Genomic DNA, 20,717 nt, shown 5'->3' on the forward strand with positions numbered 1-20,717 from the left:
CTTCTCTGGAGATACCCAAAACCCACCTGGATGTGATCCTGTGCAACCTGCTCTAGGTGATCCTGCTTTAGCAGGGGGGTTGGACTAGATGATCTCCTGAGGTGATTCCCTACCAGTCTGTGATTCCGTCATTCTGTCATTCTGTCATTCTGTGAGACAGTCTCCCATTAGCTCTAATGCTCTAAGGCTTAGGCAGGACTCTGAGAAACTCTTTTTGATGGAAGATACAGTTTACATTGATTCTAATTTTTCTTTAAAGGAGCATTGCTCCTTCATTGAAATGGCTGGGTCTCTCATCCTATATATTTTTTTTTCCTTTGGAACTGTATGATTCTTTTCATCATTTTTATGATGCACTGATTATGTCAATATCTGTGGACCAGTTTCTTATTTTTGTTTGCACTGCTTATGTATATATTTGAATTAAGGGTAGGTAGGTAGGAAGAAAAAAATTCACTTTGAAATCAATGGTTACTGGATCATAAAGCACATAACATGGACTGAAGTTGTAAATTATACTGCATTTTCAGTTTGAAACTGAAAGAGTGAAATCCTCTTTGGCTCCTAATCTCAAATGTGCATTTTTGTTTCTTATGTTTTTATATATGTGATATTCATAGAAGTTTTTGTTATGATTTTTGTCTCTGTCTCCCACTAATGCATACAGTCAGTCAAAGAGAAAAAATGTTTAACATCCAAAAATAGAATGAACATGTCCTTCATTTGAAACATCTCCTATTCAGGATATTAGCATTACTGCTAATTACTACTGCACTCAATTTTGTATGACAATGGCAAAACTAAGAACAAAGGGAAAAAAGCCAAGGTACTGCACTTTTAGTTTCATGGTTTGTATCCCATGGTTTGTATAACCCTGGGATTTGTGTGCTGATATTTATGACATCCGTGGAAATCAGTGCATACTTCACAGGTTTTGTGAAGCTTAAGGCATCTGTGGCACTGACTACCGTTCAGACTAATAAAATGACTTAGGTCAGGGAGAATTTTTTTTAATTGAGGAATCCTTTTGTTTCAGAGTAAGTAATATTTCAGACATGCAATCTCACCAATAAAGGTAACATGCTCTTAAGGAAACAGAAAAGTAGATTTCCAACTGACACTGCCTTCAAGACTGTTAGTTTTCAGTTACTCTCAAAATACCCTGCACTGTCAGAGCTTAGAAGTTTGACTGTGACCAGTTCTGATTTTGACATATTTTGAATCATAGAATCACAGAATCATAGAATGGTTTGGGTGGGAAGGGACCTTAAAGATCATCTAGTCCCACCCCCCCTGCCATGGGCAGGGACATCCTCCACTAGACCAGGTGGCCCAAAGCCCCATCCAACCTGGCCTTGAACACTTCCAGGGAGGGGGCATCCACAGCTTCTCTGGGCAACCTGTTCCAGTGCCTCACCATCCTCACAGTCAAGAATGTCTTTCTAACATCTAATCTAAATCGACCCTCCTTCAGCTTAAACCCATTGGCCCTTGTCCTGTCACTACACTCCCTGATAATCTTTCCTGTAGGCCCCTTCAGATACTGGTAAGCCGCAATTAGATCTCCCCAGAGCCTTCTCTTCTCCTGGCTGAACAACCCCAACTCTCTCAGCCTGTCCTCATAGGAGAGGTGCTCCAGCCCTCTGATCAGCTTCGTGGCCTCCTCTGGACTCTCTCCAACAGCTCAATGTCTCTTCTGTACTGAGGCCCCCAGAGCTGGACGCAGTACTCCAGGTGGGGTCTCAGGAGAGCGGAGTAGAGGGGCAGGATCACCTCCCTTGCCCTGCTGGTCACACTTCTTTTGATGCAGCCCAGGACACAGTTGGCTTTCTGGGCTGCAAGCGCACACTGCCGGCTCGTGTGGAGCTTCTCATCAATCAAAACCCCCAAGTCCTTCTCCTCAGGGCTGCTTTCAATCCATTCCTTACTCAGCCTGTAGTCGTGCTTGGGATTGCGCCGACCCACGTGCAGGACCTTGCACTTGGCCTTGTTGAAATTCATGCGGTTCGCATGGGCCCACCTTTCCAGCCTGTCAAGGTCCCTCTGGATGGCATCCCTTCCCTCCAATGTGTCAACCACATCACACAGCTTGGTGTTGTCGGCAAACTTGCTGAGGGTGCACGCGATCCCACTTTCCATGTCGCCGACAAAGATGTTGAACAGTGCCGGTGCCAGTACCGACCCCTGAGGAACGCCACTCGTCACTGTTCTCCACTTGGACATTGAGCCATTGACCACAACTCTTTGAGTGCGACTATCCAGCCAATTCCTTATCCACTGAGCAGTCCATCCATTGAATCCATGTCTCTCCAATTTAGAGACAAGGATGTCGTGCGGGACAGTGTCAAATGCCTTGCACAAGTCCAGGTAGATGACGTCAGCTGCCTTTCCCTTATCCACCGATGCTGTAACCCCATCATAGAAGGTCACCAAATTTGTCAGGCACGATTTGCCCTTAGTGAAGCCATGTTGGCTGTCACCAATCACCTCCTTATCTTCCATGTGCCTGAGCATAGTCTCCAGGAGGGTCTGCTCCATAATCTTGCCAGGCATGGAGGTGAGACTGACCGGCCTGTAGTTCCCTGGGTCTTCCTTTTTACCCTTCTTAAAATGGGGGTTATGTTCCCTCTCTTCCAGTCGGCAGAAACGTCGCTGGACTGCCAGGACTTCTCAAATATGATGGAGAGTGGCCTGGCCACTTCATGCGCCAGTTCCCTCAGGACCCACGGATGCATCTCATCAGGTCCCATGGACTTATGCACCTTCAGGTTCCTTAGATATTCTTCTCCTACAGTGGGCGGTTCTGCATTCTCCCAGTCCCTGCCTTCTGCGACCTGGGCAGTGTGGCTCAAGTATTTGCCAGTGAAGACTGAGGCAAAGAAGTCATTGAGTACCTCAGCCTTCTCCATATCCTGGGTAACCAGGTCACCTGTTTCATTCCGGAGGGGACCCACATTTTCACTCGTCCTCCTTTTATCACTGACATACCTACAGAAGCTGTTCTTGTTGTGCTTGACATCCCTGGCCAGACTAATTTCTATCAGGGCTTTGGCTTTCCTAACCTGATCCCTGGCTGCTCGGACAGTTTCTTTGTATTCCTCCCAGGCTACCTGCCCTTGCTTCCACCCTCTGTAGGCTTCCTTTTTTTGTTTGACTTTGCCCAGGAGCTCCTTGTTCATCCATGGGGGCCTCTTGGTGGTTTTGCTTGACTTCCTCTTTGTTGGGATGCATCGCTGCTGAGCTTGGAGGAGGTGACCCTTGAATATTAGCCAGCTGTCTTGGGCCCCTTGTCCCTCCAGGGCTTTGTCCCATGGTATTCTACCAAGCAGATCCCTGAAGAGGCCACAGTCTGCTCTCCTGAAGTCCAGGGTAGTGAGCTTGCTGTGCACCCTTCTCACAGCCCTGAGGATCATGCATTCCACCATTTCGTGGTCACTGCAGCCAAGGCTGCCCTTGAGCTTGACATCTCCTACCAGGCCCTCCTTATTGGTGAGAATAAGGTCCAGCATGGCACCTGTCCTCGTGGGCTCCTCTATCACTTGGGGGAGAAAGTTGTCATCGACACATTCCGGGAACTTCCTGGATTGCTTGCGCTCTGCTGCGTTGTTCCTCCAACAGATGTCGGGTTGGTTGAAGTCCCCCATAAGTACCAGGGCTTGTGAGCGTGAGGCTGCTCCTATCTGCCTATAGAGGGCTTCATCTGCTTGATCCCCCTGGTCAGGTGGCCTGTAGCAGACCCCCACTATGATGTCCCCTGCCCCAGCCCTCCCTTTAATCCTGACACATAGGCTCTCAGTCAGCTCCTCATCCTTCCTCAGGTGGAGCTCCATGCACTTCAGCTGGTCATTGACGTAGAGGATGACGCCCCCTCCTCACCTGCCCTGCCTGTCCTTCTTAAAGAGCCTGTACCCTTCCATCCCAACACTCCAGTCATAGGAGCTGTCCCAGCATGTCTCTGTAATGCCAGTAAGGTCATAGCCTTGCAGGCACACACACGTCTCCAGCTCCTCTTGTTTACTCCCCATGCTCCATGCGCTCACGCAGAGGCGCTTCAGTTGTGCCCCTGATGAGGCTGACATTGGCTGGGGTGGCTGGGAATCTTTTGATGTATCTTCCCAGTGTTACCCCATTGGTTCCTGTTGCATCCGGAGCCCCGGCTCATCTCCTCTAGGCTTTGAGCGTGCGGTAGTGCATCCAGCACATCTCTGAGCAGTAGGCTGAGGGCCCTCACCAGTGCCCCATCTATCCAACCTGGGCACATCATCCCACAACATGTCGCTGGCAAGCCTGATGTTATCCCCCTCCCCCTTCGAGCCTAGTTTAAAGCTCTATCGATGACCCCCGCTAGTTCCTGGGCAAAGATCCTCTTCCCCCTTTGAGAGAGATGAATCCCATCAGGGTTCATCAGGCCTGGTGCCGTGTAGGCCATCCCATTGTCAAAGAACCCAAAGTTGTGGTGTCGACACCAGTCACGGAGCAATGCATGTATGGACTGTGTCCGCCTGTTCCTCCCAACATTGCTGCCCTCAACTGGAAGGAGGGAGGAGACTATTACCTGCGCTCCCGAATCCTTCAGTGACTTGGAGGTAGAGTTTTGCGAGTGGACAAATGTAGATTTCCCTTCCCTCCTTAGACCCCAAATCCTGCTCCCCTGCCTTAACCCTGGGAGTCAGAGAGACATCCTGCAGACTGTGGGAGGGCAGGTCACAGACAGCCATCCAAAGGCACATCTCACTGCCCTACTGGCATCGGGGCTCTGCATTAAACCTACTGCCATGTCATAAAATCAAAAGAAAAACTTCAGCAAGTCAGCTTTTCATTGTGCCATCCCTAAGCCCAGAGTGAGTACGAGGGCTGTTTAAGACTGTAAATTTTTCTAGTGTATTACAATTACAGAAACATGTGTTAAACCACTGCAAAAAAATTCACAGAGTATTCAGTAGTTGCTAGACTGCTCAATTACTTACCTGTATTGAGGTGGTCGTGTGGCTGAACATTGTAATTCACTGGAAACACACAGGAATACTAGTACCAGAAATAATTTTTTTGCTCTGCTTGTAAAATGCATCTTATGATAGTTTACTGTGCAGATATAACATATTTCTTTATCTGTGTCACACTCATATGTGGCTAAAATATTTTTTGCCAGTTTGATTGCACAGAAGCCCTAAATTGTGGGATAAGAATTAAAAAAAATGGTCATACAGTCTACAAATACCTTAATATCCTTACATAGGTGATTTTTTCTTTGGAAAAGTTTCTCAGAGCTGGACAGTATTTTTAATTTCCCGTACTAACTGCTGAAAACCTACTTGTAAGGTTTCGTGTTCACTGCCCTTCAATGCAACTTGCAGATGGGAAAAGACAACTCTGCATAAATAACATGGTTTTGTCTTTATGTCTTACATTACCTTTTATGTTTGCTTCTAGAGAGGACTTACTATTTTTTTATGTTTATATTTTATTTAATTATTTTAATATTTTATTTTTAACCATATTTTTGAAGACAAATTTGAGGTATCTGTAAGAAACCAGTTTTGAGACCTGATGTGCTAGAAATGCAATACAGATATTGATAGATAAGATCAGACCAGGGTCCATCTAATCTAATAATCCTTCTGACAGAAAGTAGGTGATTCAGAGGAAGTTGCCAGAAATTTCATGAGAGACAAATAGAGGGTAAGCTGTCAGCCACCTTAAGTCTTCTCAGAATTTCTTAGCACTTTGAGATAATTTTAAGCCCTAAAGCATAAGGTTTCAGCTTTCTTTGAAAATATATTAGCATTAACTATTACAAATCTGGAGCTCATGAATAGCAAAAATTTGACAAATATGAAAAATGAGATAGTGCAAGCATTACTGAAAACTGCAAATCTCTGAATCATTGAATGATTATTTACTTTCTAAGCAGGTGAGAGAATTTGAGGGGCTGAAAATGACATAACATAGTGAATAGCCAATACTTTTATGGTCCTTTTGATGCTTCAGAAACTCTTGTATTATGGCAAAAATGTTAGAAAACTAATTTATCCTAATGTTGCCTATTTGTCAGGTATTTGGATGAGAGGAATGTTAACTAACTTACCCTGTTAAAATTTCAGGAATTGTTAATATGGTATATGCTTTTGAGCATGATTTGATCACTAGTGCTACAACCAAGAAAATTAATTAACATTTCATGAAAGGTGACTATTTAACTTCGCAGAAAACATTTTGAACTAATCTTTATATCAGCTGATGAACCAGATCCTGCATCACATAATCCCGTTAATCTAAGACAAAAGAAGCAGCAGCAGCATAGGTATTTCTGCAAATTTACGTGTTATTCCTTTTCTTTCCAGACAACTATTACGGGACTCCAAAGCCTCCAGCAGAACCAGCTCCGTTGCTGTTAAATGTAACAGATCAGATCCTCCCAGGTGCCACTCCCGGGGCCGAAGGCAAACGTAAAAGGAATAAGTCTGTGAGCAATATGGAGAAGACAGGTATTGAACCACCGGAGGAAGAAGAGGAAGAAAGACCTGTAGTCAATGGAAATGACGTGACAGTAACACCAGGTCTGTTCTTCCTTCTTACTTTGCAATGCGTTTCTGTTATTCAGAGTCCTCAGTTTCCTCCTTCTGCAGTGAGAATATGCATGTTCAGGTAAGGATGTTCTTCCAAGACTGAAAGCCAGGAATCCTGAATAATAGGATTTCTCTGAAGCCTAAAACAAATTAGTTAACCTCCATTTGGGGGAGTCATCTCACTTACCTCAGCTACCATAAAGATATCTGAACTAGTCCCTTTGAACCCTCTTTACAGACCAAAGACAAAACCCCCTACTTTCTGAATACAGTTCCTATGACCCATTTTAGATTTCTAGGTTGGGAAATCAATCAGAAGTGCCGATTTCTCTCCATTGACTATAGAGGGAGTCTAGAGAACTGTAATTTGGTCAAATGAATCTAGTCTCCTAGTTCTCAGATGGTGATATTCACAAGAGACTTCATTACATTATGAAGTGAACTTTTGTAAATTGCTATGAAATCTTAGCAATATTGTGGAAGAGTAAAGTTGTCATCATATTAACAAAGTTGTGGCAGTGCCAGTGAAACTTAGCTGACAGTACTATCAGGAGGGACTCTTTGCAGTCATGTTCCAGAGCCTGCATAAAGCTGATAAAGACTGCAGATGTCTAGTGCTAAAAGGCAGCTGGTTTTTTACTGCTTGCATCATAGTTATGCAGAAAAAAAGGGGCTCAAGATACTGACTGGTATCCTGAGTGAGAGCACTCCAGCCTTTTCCCAAGCATGTAATCAGCTTTCCCTTCAACATTTCAGCAAGTTATCATTTTACAGTATTTAATCATTTTTATTCTGAAATACCATTTAAGAAATGATTTTTTGTTGTTGTTGTTCAAGTAGTAAATTAAAGAGTTCAGACTTTTATATCTCTCTGAGAAATAACTCTGTGAATCCTTTTTGGTGACCTTAGAAATTCAGAAACAAATTATTGAAGCAGTCTGTAGTGACAATCACATGGATAAGAACATAAAATGGAATATTGCAAGTTCTCTAAGTGTATAGGTTAATGTGAAACAAAAAATCCATTACTTAATCTTCTAAGCACTAGAAAAAGGATTTTCATACTGCAGATTCTTTTTTGTTCCCCTATTGCATTAGAAAGTATATCGAATTGAATATGCCACGTGCTTTTCTGTAGTTGTTGCCTGACACTACATGTAAGGGCAAATCCCTCTGCAGAATCCATCCCCACGTACAAGGAGGGTGGCAGGGAGCGGTAGGGTGAGAGTCGATCTCGTTCTCCCCACCTGGCTTGCCAAAGGGCTACAGCATTACTCCCTGGCCACTGCCATCACATGCTGTACGTGCCTAGCTCACCCTTTCCACGCAGCGATGTGTCTGTCGGCAATGCTCTAACACTTAGTGCCTTTCCTACACAGCAACGCAGAAAAGGATGAAGCCCAGAAATCCTTACATAAAACATCAGCACTGGCTCTGTTGCCAGGATACTTCCACAGCGAAAGAGGCAAAGGCAGGATTTGGTCTCTGATGTGTATTGTAGAAATCATTAGAAAGATCATTCTTTGCAGTTACTCGAAATCTGCCACATAACGGACCACTGCTGAGGAGCAATTTCCAGGGCAATATGCTTCAGCTCAAACCGGATCAAGAGGCAATATTTACCTGCTTTTCTCCTTGCATAGTACACCTACAACTGGCTTCTCCCAGGCAAATTCTATGTGAATGATGACTAGGCAGCACCCAAGAAACAGGCACTGTCATGTGCTGTGTTACAAAATGAAATATATGAGCATCGGTGTGAGGCAGCCCCCCTCCTCCCCCTCCTCACCCCCCACAAAGTAATTCCTGTAGGTGTGGCCAGCAGAACAAGCAGTGCCTGTGTTGGCTCTCATGGTTTCATAAGCAGGGTTTTGTTGTTCAGTTACACTGATTGAGGACTTTGGGGATTGTAGCAAAGCAGCTCTGTACATACATGCTGTGTTGCCTTTGTTGGGCAGCGCAGCTCCCACGGACCCTGTTGCAGCAGTCATTTTCTCTGTGAGCTGACAGAGTCTTAGCTACCTCTAAAATGTATGTGCATTTGTAGTTTGTGTCTTTGAACAATCAGAAAAAAACAGAATGTGTTTGTCTGGTTTTTTGTGTGGTTTTTTTAAACTCTTGGTGGAGAGAGCGATCTAGTTTTTATAAAGAAGCAATGGAGGTAGGTTATTTGTTATTTCCAGTTCTTTTAGAAAGTGTATTCTGTTTTAAATGCTTCACTTCTATGGGGAGTCTTTTATTAAATATAGGACTCTTGGGACATTTGAAACATTGATACATTTTTTATAGATGCTCAGCAACTTAATGGATTCTTAACTGCCAAAAGTATCAGAGTCTGTCAACTCAAAGACTGCTGTAACACCTAGAACTGCTCGGTTGAAACAGTAACAGATCTAAGATGATTCTGAAGAAATAAACCCATCTTTATCACACAAGTAAATGGCATTTGTAGTTGCAGAGATCTTTGTGCTTTTGGTCTGATTTTTCAGACAAGTTTTCAGTGTCTGTTGAGATAATCTGCGCATCTGTAGAACTTTATTAGTCGGACTCAATTTTTCATTAATTCACTTTTACATACCTAGTTTCATTGGCTGTCAGATTTCCCTCAGACAATTGTATATGGACAGACTGGAGATCTTCAACCATGATCCCTAATTGTCTTCTTGTTAATTTTTCCTGCCCAATGTGTCTGTTTTCTGATTTTTGTTACCTGTCCTCAGCCCCGAACCCAACAGGGATCCTTCTCAGTTCTTCAGGATGGGGCTTTTGGCCATTTTAGAATGGAGGACTCTCAGTCCATCATCGTGGATCAAGTTTTCTTCGGGCAAAGTAGTATTAATTGGGAGATTGGAATTATCTCATGCAACTTTAGTAAATTGTATGCCTAAATGCCTTGCTTTTTGTTTGAGCTACTTGTCTCTGCTCTCTTTGTATAAAGTGAGGAGAAAGAGGCAATTCCAAAAAGTAAGACAGCATAGCAGTTTTAGATACCTATTTTAGGGGATCATCTCTACAATCTAGAATGCGTAATTCAGCCTACAGATACACAGGAGCCTAGACGGCTAAATTTAAATCACGAATCCTACTATTTGCCAAGCAGCATATGAGAGAGACAGAATCTATAGATGAGCTGTTCAGATGATCAAGTCTAGAATTAGCATTGGGTTTCTCACATCTAGCCCACTTTACTGGACTTCTGGCTGCTCTGGGTTGGAACTCTGCCATTCACTGGTTTGGGTGAGACATCTTGCACCTGAGAAGCCTTTCCTGATGGACACTGCATTGAAATGAATGACTTCTGCAAAACTGATGCTTTGACATCAGTAAAAAGAGTCTTGATCAGATTGCAACCTGCTTGTTAGACATTCAGTTTTCACTGCTGTTGCTGTTCGTGTCTGCAGAGAATTAAGTCAGTCTCCTTCACAACCAGCATCGTGATTTGACACTGTGTTGGTCATGTCACATTTGCTTCACACTTCTGACTGATAGTGTTTATCACCCAAACTCCAGAATAACCACTCTAACATTGAAGGAATGCTTATGTATGTGCATTATTCTGACATTAGTTGAGCAATGATAAGTTGCACCCAGAGAATGAAAGTTCTGGCAGGCTCAAATTAATTGAAGGATAAGATATGACATAAAGTTTCAAAATGATCATTCCATGCCTTAGGTTCATAACGAAGCAAAAGGCTGGAGTCCCAATGCCGTCAATCACCACGCAAGGTGCAGTAGTCCCAGGCAACAGGTTGAGCTTATTCTTTGATTATTACACAGCAAAGACAGCGAGAGGCATGAAAATAACACACACGACATCCAAGAGCCATGAGATTTTAAAAAATTCAGAAGTTGGTATCCATTGATATTTCTGTTGTTAGTGTGCTCTCTAAACTCAATTTATCACAGCTAGGTCACAACCTATGACATGCAGAATACCCTATGCTCACCCAGTCTCCATGCCTCCTGTTTTCCTTCCCCCACATCAGCTCCTAGTTCTTACTGTGTTCGCAGTCAGTGGGAACAGTGTCTCCGTGCAAAGCACCAAAACCCAAATACGGTTACAGCTCTGTGGGAAAGGGAGCAGCTCCAAGGCTACAGAGTGATATTTTCACAAGAAAATAGATACACATAGCTCGGCAAACATGAGTTAAACTACTGTTGTATCCAACAGTTTTTTTAAATGGATGGACTGTTTCCTGTGCAGAATTTAATGAATTAGTCACTTAGATACAATAAGGGTATAAAGAGCTGCAATATTTTCTTTAAGAGCTCCTAAACCACTCCATAAATCACTATTTAATAATATTTCCTTTAATTTGTTCTTTGCTGATATTGCTCAGGTCATCTGAGTTGGTTCTTCTGGAAGAAGAATAATTCGCAGCATTAAAATAAAGGAATAAAGTGACAAGGTCCTCTTACATGTTTACATGGCAAATTCCAAGAGTTAGACTGTAAATAATAGAAACAATTTAAAGTGCATGCAACAGTGTTGATGAAGGCTCAAATTCTGAGACTATCACAACATAACTTCCAGTTTGTTTTTTTTTAAATGGTCATCCTATTGCTTAAGAGCTGTATAGAGAATATGTCATATCATCCAGTAATATGTTAACTGCTGATCTTTGGAGTTGGAGTACTACAGAGATGAACTTACAGTATTTAATGATAAGTTTGTATTTTTAACATACTCATTTATCTTGTTCTCAAAGTTCTTTGTATTCCACATATGCAATAACTTGCTGGTGCTTTACTGGTGTCTATTCTGTCACTTCCCAGGACACTCACTCTTGAGATACCGTGCTAAACTGCTTTTGAAAACTGGACCATGTAATCTGTTTTGTAGAAAGACAGCAGCTCTAGTAGGCTATTTCACTTGACATAAAGTCAATTGGTTTTTTTAGTGACAAAAATACTTCTGGACTCATATTATGGTACAATTTTAGGATCTCTTTTTATATCATATATTGTCTGAAGATAAATATTTGTGCTTACGATGTGTTACAGTAGTATTTCAAACTTTATTTGTAGATTTAAGACACTGCTAGTTTTTAAACAGAACTCCTGGGTTTTGTCAGATCAAATATTACATATGAATATATATTATCAGAAAGAAACCCTGTAGGGTGAATATCTACCTTACCTGCCATATGTGAATGATAGATACATTTTAAAAAAGATAAGATGATACCACAGGACTGTGTTCCAGATAAGTGTGATTAGTATGTCCATTGTGTAAAACTTAATGTTATTAAATGGAACTAGGCAATTCTACCTTAATTACTTGGGGTTTAGTCATCATGATGCCTTCTCCATTATCAAAGTAAGCAATTAAAAGACAATGATCCAGAAATTAATAATTCACGAGACTGGCTTTAAAATAATTATATTTTTAAGTTGTTAAATAAGTATCAGGTTCCTTTTTCCCCTACTATATTTTGATAGCAATCTTTGTCTTAGACAAGCTCAGAATATTTCTTCTAATCCTCAAGGCTTAATTTTCACATTTTTTTCTGCCATCATCATGTTTGGGATTTGTTAATATGGTTATTGAAAGTCAAGAATCTGACCTCTTCGGACCTGTTGAAAATATGATCTTGAGGAAGAACACATATTACAGATATCATGGTAAAATCCCAAGACACAGCAATGGCACCACATCTGTGCGCTATCAGACCAATTGGCTGACCATTAGCCATTGTGTGTGATGCACCTGTGCTTCAAATGTATTTATTCTACTGTGATCATATGTACCATGTGGCCTTATGTCTTGAGTTTAATCCGTACAGCATCCTTCCTGTGGTAGAAATGTGGTCAAGACTGCAGGTAGCCTCAGGAATACAACTCATAGATCTGGCAATGATGCTTGAGACAAATGAGAACTTACTTTTGCTTTGCAGAGATAAGAACAAAAAAAACCCCAAATTGATCAGCAATTACATTGTCCTGTTCTCAGGGGAAGTGGAGACCATATACCCTCTCTGCTTTACAGGAAATTTCTACATATTTGAAAATGTTTGCCCTGTCCATCAGTCTTTTCTCCTCAAGACTAAAACCATCTGTTTTTCAATCTTTCCATACTTTCAATCTTTTCCTCTTTTTTCTTTGCTTTGCTTTGCTTTTTTTTCTTTTCATTTCCCCATCTTCCTTGACATGAAATTCCTGAAACTGGGCACAGTAGTCCTGATTAAACTTTACTGTGGCTGAAGGTGAAAAGACTTGTATTGCATATGCTTACTCTTCCTGCCTACTATGATGCTCGTTTTTCTTTTGCAATAGTATCATTATTGACTGAAGATAAGAGTTAGATATTCCTCACACATTCCCATAACTCCATTGTTCTTCACTAGGAATTCTGCCTAGACATTTGCTCCCCATCTTGTATTTTTACAGCTGATTGTGGCATGTTGCACCAGACAGATGCCACATATTTTGGAAAGCCAAGGCAATGTGGGGGAGCGATTTGGGAGTGGTAGATAAGGAGGAGGGAACTTCAGCTCCCCTGCATCCTACTGCTCTGCTGTGGGATGCAACTAAGCAAAACTTGTGTTTGTGTCTCTTCTTAATTCATTTCTGAATCACAGACAGATTCACATTTCCAAACAGCACAAAATGATTGTAATACCACGTAGTTCAAGTATGACTTACAGTTTAGCAGCATGAGCTGCATATGGCTGTAGAACTACAGACCATCACCCTGTTCAAGACCAGAGCTTTTTTTTTTTTTCACACTACTCTAAAAGGCTGTATGTGTCGGTGTCAAAAGTCTTTTTTTAAGATCATGAAAGCTATATCTACCATTTCTCCCCAAGAAGCAGCACCTGTTACTCTGTGGTGAAAAGAAATAAGATTAGTTTGGCACAATTTCTTCCTGAAAAATCTTGACTATTATTTATCATCTTTGAAGATCTTACATGTAGGTGGTTAGATTCCTGATCCTGACATCCTTCTAGGAATTAAAAATAGAAAGATGTGAAGTTACAGTTTCATGGGTCTTCCTCCTTTTTTACAAAAAAGATGTAATGGTCTAATTGAGCAAATTATTTCAAAGGGAATTTAGGTACTTGGATTAAGAATATAAAACTATCTAAAAACCTAAATAATAGATTCTTTGCTGAAACCATGACAATGTCCTTTCTAAGTTTCATTTCTCCATAAAGACTCAAATGTGTGGCGTTACTAGCCATGAATCTGTTTCATTGGTTCCCTCAGTAGCCTAGGTTTCCTTTCAATTAGGCTCTGCCAACTGAGAATGGCTGCTTCATCTAAGTTTTACTGGAGCTGTTTTCTGCCCACTCTACTCCACATTCTTTAGCCCTGTTGCTGATGTTAATTATGTTAGTCATTTAATCACAGGTAACCTTTTTGCAGTAGTGACTGAGGCAAAAAGAACATTAACTACCTTGAAGTTTTTATGCATCATATACTATTAGCTTCCTCCCTCCCTCCCTCCCTCCCTTCCTTCCTTCCTTACTTCCTTACTTCCTTCCTTCCTTCCTTCCTTCCCACCTAGTGGAATGAGTCTACTTATTATTAACACACTTACAGAAAGTTTTCTGGTCACCTTTCATGTCCCTAACTGTATCCCATTTTATAGACTAAATGTTCTGCTTTGCTGTTAGATGACCATGTTGTTTTTCTGTGTTCATCCTTAACAATTTAATCTAGTTTTCACCTTTTGTATAATTCTGTCTCAAGTAGCAGACATTGAAAAGTCATGGCTTAATCAAAATGATCTCTGATTATACTTGCTATTTTTCACTAGAACAATTTGTGCTTGCATTCTTAGTATTGTTTACTTAATCTTTACCAGTTGTCCTGAACTCCTTTTCCCTTACCATTGCTTGCCATAACATCAAATTTACTAATTCTGTGATTTTATTAAAATCTGGTGGTTTTAAGACCATTGTTGTTAATTTTTTGTTGCTCTTCCTTCTTGCTGTCCTAAGCATTACAAAATAGATCATTTTACCCAAGTAGTCTTCCACTTCCTGTGTGTTTCACACAAGTATCTGCATAGTTCCGTGCTCTGTTAGTGCATTTAAGAAATTGTCATCTTCTTGAACTTTATTGTAGACTACATTGTTGGCTTCTGTTAAAAACACATTTTCTCCTTTCTTTTTTTATAATTATCCACAGTCTTCAGTATAGTCCATATAGTATTACTCAGAGCAAGTCTATATACATTTTTGATGATACAAAACCATACATACTTCATTTCTTTATGAACAAGCTATAGTAGTCTCAGTCTTGTCTCTATTGTATCATTTTGATTAAAAACTGGTGTACAAGTTCACAGTTTGTTCTCCGTTCTCCTCTGATGTTCATTGTCTGTGTTCCTATGATTTATATCTGTTGGTGAGCTTATGTCATTAGCCTTCACAAAACTTAATGTAAAGACGTGCTCACTAGATCTCAGATTCATCTGCCCTCACTTAATTATCTTAAAACTGAGAAACTAGCCTAAGCAGGACTGAATTTGGTTTACCTAACTTAACATGTAAGGGTCATTTTAGCCATCTGACTAGGATCCCATCATAATTAGTGGAGATTCAGTCGATACATTAATATTGTGAATTTATTTTAGTTGCAGTTCATGCGGCCAAAAGTAGAAGTCTGACTACTTTTTCAAGATCAGGCTTCATTTAAGTGCAATAGAAAAAAAGGATCCAAGGAGAAGAGCTTCTGTTGTCCATTGATACAACAGGTTTCTGCCAATTTTTTTCAAGAAATAGGTCATAAATAGACCATGTGATAAAACACAGCTTACAAACACGTACCTAGTAGAAAAGTCAACCAAATTTATTCACTTCCAAAAATAAAGAAATCTCCTTCTTTAGTAGAACAAGTTCTCTCAATCATACTCTGTTTGATGTATTAGTAGTTAAGAAAAGAAAAGAAGTGTTTTCTCCACTGTCATTAATAGTTGTGTACATGGGAGCCCTGCTATGTGATATTCATGCAGATGTAGACTCTTAAGCATGGAGATAAGTGTTCAACAATGTGGATAAGGCACATATTGCACACCTGGACACTATTTAGCTGACATATTTTAGGTATCTTTGTGGTTTTGTCTTATGTTTGTGTTCAGTGAATGTTTTAACAAATTTCACTAAGTTCTACTGTACTTGCTTAGCTAAAAGTATATGGTCTGGACTGTGGGAACTGGTACTGGTAGAGATACTGTTGGACATTTTTTTTAGTTTCTGACTTTATGGAAATAAAATCAATAAAAAGTGAAAGATGAAGTACTGAAAAAGACAGAGGAAAGGAAGACTCCTTCCTGAATATGTTCAGTGATACACAACCACATTGGGTATAGGAAGCAGTTGGCATTGGCTACGGAAACGAAGTCTTCCATAGATTCTATTGGTAATGAAATCACAACCACTTTCTATATGATTAACATATTGCTATGACTTGATGGATGTCATATTAATATCTCCGATGTATGGATATAGGTAAAGCAATTAGTGCATATACTTTTTTAATAGAAATGGATGCGTTGTCTCTAGTAAAACAGTAGGATAGTTGCTTTATGTGTGTATAGTTTGAAAAGTTAAGGCATAAGACAGTAGCACTGCTGGATATGAGGCTGCCTTCTGCTCCATGCTAACTGCTGCTCTGGAAGGACTCCTGGGACAGAATGAGCCTGAACTCTTTGGCTTGTTTCTTAGGTCTTTATTAGTTTCTTGTTTCAGTTGGTTTTATTGCTTTATTTTCTTTTATTGTGTTCCAGATAAAATGCATTAACAGAGGGACCCTTGTGTAAACCCAACAGAATTTTTCTCTTTATTTCAAGACTTGCAGTTCATAGAGTATTCCTTGGAGACCTGCACCTGGTAAATTCTCCACCATTAACTTGGATCTCCAAAACTTGTACTTTTTCTTCTCTTGTAGAATCAAGTGAACATGAAGAGAAGAGTACAGGTGTCTCAGGTGAGGTATCTTCCACCCAACCTTGTCCTGCACCAGGATATACTCAGCCTGAAGAAGCAAAGGAGGATATGGATGTAACAAAACAGACTAAACCTGAAGAGAATGATGACTTGGGCCCGCTGCCCGATAACTGGGAAATGGCTTATACAGAAAAGGGAGAAGTCTACTTTATTGAGTGAGTCTTATTTCTTCTCTTTCTAATAGCTGTGTCGTATTTAACTGGGTGGGGAAATGGTTTGTATGGTGGAGTGGAGCATTGCACTCCTCATTAAAACAGCAGGAATGTTCTGGCTGTCAAGGCCCCTGAGACTTGGTGGCAATCCCTGCATTACTGACTTACATCGAAGCATGCTGGTTTTTAAGATAGGTAACTGTACTGCTTAGCACTTCAATGGCAGCAATTAAAGATGCTGTTTCTTCTGCTGACATCAAGGCTTTTCTGCCGTTCTGGTGCTTATGGGAAAGTAGCAAAATTGCTGGGTTCTTCCTTCCATAGAGGTGGAGAGGGCTGAGCTTTTTACCAATTTAAGGAAAGATACATAGGTGGGCTAAAAACTAGCTAGTGAACAGTAGAGGGATGCCATGCTATATTTAGAAATCATAAAATAAATGAGTGGACAATAGGGAGAATTAATTATGTGTAGAAACTTTTTCCTATTGGTAGGCTATACATACCTGTTACTATAGTTGCTAATTAGACAACTTGTTGAACATATGGATATGAAAGTTCTTTCTTCTCTAAATGCTATCATTAATACATGTTACCAGAATAAGAACACAGCAAATAAGTGAGTTCATATAACATCATGCTCCACAAAAAAAGAGAAAGGAAAAACCAACATCTTCATCAGCAGAACACTCTTACAGAGGTAGCAGTAGCATTTATGTTTGCTTTAAGGAACTGTCTCAAACAATTTGGAGTGTTAGCCATCATTCTGATTATTAGTAGGTAAAAATAACATTTGGTGGTGTCACTTCCACTTTAAGTCTCTTATTTCATTTAAAGTTTTATGACTAACAAACACACGAAATGTAAACAAATGATAAGAATAAAGTTTGTGCACGAGATTTTTCATGAACACTGGCATGACCAACTATAGCTTCTGGCATGTACAAGGCTGAAAAGAGCAGTAGCTATTAAAACATAAGTGTCTTTGCTGAAAAGGGTAAAAATATGCTTATTCTAGAAAAAGAGTAATTATAGTAACTTTGCCCAAGCAAGCAGAGAAGAACTAGGATGACCTCAGGGCTAGCTCAAACCCTTGTTTCCTTTTTACCTCACTCTCAAATTTAATTTTTCTGCACATATTGAATGCTCTGACAGAGACCAGACTGAATTATGTGACACTTGTATGTTAGTACTTGTAACAAAAACCTGTGACACGTTTGGGTGGTCAGGGGCAGCATGACACACACCAAACTGTGAGAATGGTAAATACTATGGCAGGCAATTTAATAGAAAATAAATGTATATTTTGTAACAAATACAGTGAATGCAAATAGCCCTGCTGCCCTACAGAGCAGCCATTCTGCTCCACAAATTCCTTTGATGTTACAGTTTACTTCCTTTCCTGGAAATGCTCTGGTTTACACTGCAGTTCTGACAATGCTCATCATTCACTTCCACTAAATGAATGTTATGTAAAGCAGAGAAATCAATCAGAGGTGCAGACTGGATAGAAAGGCTGTTGGAAGGACTCCTTGCCTTTGGGATTATATTCTTGAATAATGTAATTGCAAAAAAAAAAAAAGGGCAATTACACATCTGTAAAAATACCAGATTATTTACTAGAATCCTAGCAAAGGAACATCTCTTTGATAGTTTGAGTTTTCACATTGCACAGTCTTCACAGGGTTAAGTGGGAATGTAATGCTGTGGGGATGCTGTTAAATTGCCTCTTTGTTTACAAGTCACTTTGGTTAATGGCATGAAGAGACTCCATTTGCTTTCGCAAAAAAAACGGAAAGATAAAAAGACAACAAAAACCTATTTGTCTAACAACATCTCCCCGAACAGTAGTAAAGATTGTACTAGATTATTAAATAATAGATGAAAAACAAACATTTTTAAAGTGTACTTCACAATGGGTGGAAAAAAAGTCATACTAGGCAGCATCTTTTCTTCCTTTATTTGAGGCTCATGTGAATTGTGCCTTTAAATCCCAAGAACTTCAAGCAGTAAGCGATCTCAAGTCCCAGGTTGACACAGGTATACCCAAAGGTCTTAGATTTCGTGATAGCATTTTCACTCATTCACCTCATACTAACCTCTAAAATTTGTACGTGAGCTCATTTATCAAAACTGCCATCAGATGGAACGTGGCAGATTTACAGTGAGAGACAGAGTGACTTCATAAGAAAGATAACTGTCTGTAGACAGCATTATTTATTTGTTAATCATTAATGGCCCAGTTAGCATTTTGTAAAGCACACTGGAAGGAATTTCCTCTGCCTCAAGGACTAAAAAGGAAAAAAAAAAACAACCGACAAAAGATATATTAGATTTACTGGATGATTCAGAGGATGGTTGCATTTTAGAGCATGGCTTGCTCTGTTTCTTCCTTTCTTTCCATTTTTTGACATAGGTGCATGACCTTATGTTTACCTATATTAGCATTCACAGGCAGAACAGGAAGAGTATCCCTTCTTACTGCATAATACTTACCACTGTTTTTCAGGAAGAGCTACTTAAGTACATTCCTTTGGCTGTTTCCAGCCTCCCCTACATATGAATTCAAATTTTCAAATACGGGCACATACCACACAAATAGGAGTCCATCTCCTACATTTGCTTTCATTGAGACCATATGCTAATGAGACCATGCAATAATTAAAACACTGTATATAAATTGGAATACCACCAAAAAAGCCTCCAGTTCTGCTCCTTCTTTCCTACTGTAAATACGGCTGATGAGTGTGACCTGTTTCAGCATGTTTAAATAAATTGTTGCCATCGCTGATTTTTAGTTTTTCCCTCTCCCAGGGCTAAGGAAAAGTTGCAGTTCTCCATAGCCTTCACACCTCACCTTGCCAACTACTCTCAAACCACATACTAGAGACATGAGTGTTGTGTTATCCTCACAAAGTCAGCAGACGTTGGCTGTGTTGGATCCCAGGCAATCGATATTTGCTGTGTTGGTCCAGTGCAGTGTTGAAGGGAACATAAAAGGACCAAGATTCTCGGTGCATCTGCTATCATATGCAGTCAACCTTAAATGCGGCCCTCACCCAACTCCATCGCATACACCATTACGTTATAGACTGTACTGTAGAGTTGATTACACATTATGATACTTATTTATAAAAGGCAGAATTGATTTTGCCTTTCTGTCCGGCCCTCTATCCACCTATAGGCAGCAGAGCTCTCTGGAAGGCGTGCAGGCAGAGTAAGACATTAAACCAGGAAAAGCTGCAGTTCGTTAAGCTGAGCTACAACTAAGCCTTGATGAATTGTCTCAAGGCTATTACACAGCCCATAACAAAAGCTATTTAACTCTATACTGTTCAAAAGCACATATGGTTTCCTTTGCTTATACTACATGAATAATTGTTTTGTTAGTGGAGAAAAGTCTGAAATAAACTCAAACCTCTGTAGTACATCTTTAAAGGATCATCTTCTTTGACTTGTGGTGGTGATTTTTAGGAGAATTTGCCACATGAGGTATAACAAACCACTTTCCAGTACAACTCACAGACATTCAGTCTCTTCCTACTTCAACACCTACTTCTCGAGCAGCATAGTCAGCATTGCTTTTTGAACCTGTTGCAATACCTTTTCCAGACGTTAAAGCTGCTTTTTTTTACGAGAGCACCATAAAAGACTACAAAACAGCTATAAAATAGGCCTCTGCCAAGGACTCTCCTCTTCACAGTAAAAAACAACCATTAAGTTCTTGAATACAGCTGGTGCTATTTCAGGTATTACCTGAAAAGAAGTACAGCTACAAACTGGAAAAGTAAAATCCTGACCTAGTTTGTTTCTAAGAATATTGCTAGTGACTTCAATGGGACCAGTATTTCTTCTTAGTAGAAAAGAAAGTCTTTTGATTGCAGGAAGAACATGTTTATCCTAACATCTGCTTACCTGAAGAAACATGATATATTTAGCTGTTCCTGGTTGCTCCATCAGTTCACCATCGGAAAGCAGGATATACTAGTTAAGCCTGGCTACACCATTACATTTGGTAACTTTATCTTTTGTACTAGAAGACACTA

General features: G+C 40.3%; 1 protein-coding gene across 7 annotated transcripts in view; it reads left to right on the forward strand.

Moving 5' to 3' along the window:
- The window catches only part of MAGI2 (membrane associated guanylate kinase, WW and PDZ domain containing 2), a 770,610-nt gene that overhangs the window by 506,791 nt on the left and 243,102 nt on the right, over nucleotides 1-20,717 (forward strand). For all 7 annotated transcript variants that reach the window (XM_075774424.1, XM_075774656.1, XM_075774500.1 and 4 more), the window contains exons 4-5: nucleotides 6,342-6,557; nucleotides 16,464-16,677. In XM_075774424.1, coding sequence (XP_075630539.1) covers nucleotides 6,342-6,557; nucleotides 16,464-16,677 — 430 coding nt within the window. The remainder of the gene's footprint in view (nucleotides 1-6,341; nucleotides 6,558-16,463; nucleotides 16,678-20,717) is intronic.

This window comes from Balearica regulorum, chromosome 1, assembly GCF_011004875.1.
Source record: "Balearica regulorum gibbericeps isolate bBalReg1 chromosome 1, bBalReg1.pri, whole genome shotgun sequence".
NCBI lineage: Eukaryota > Metazoa > Chordata > Aves > Gruiformes > Gruidae > Balearica > Balearica regulorum.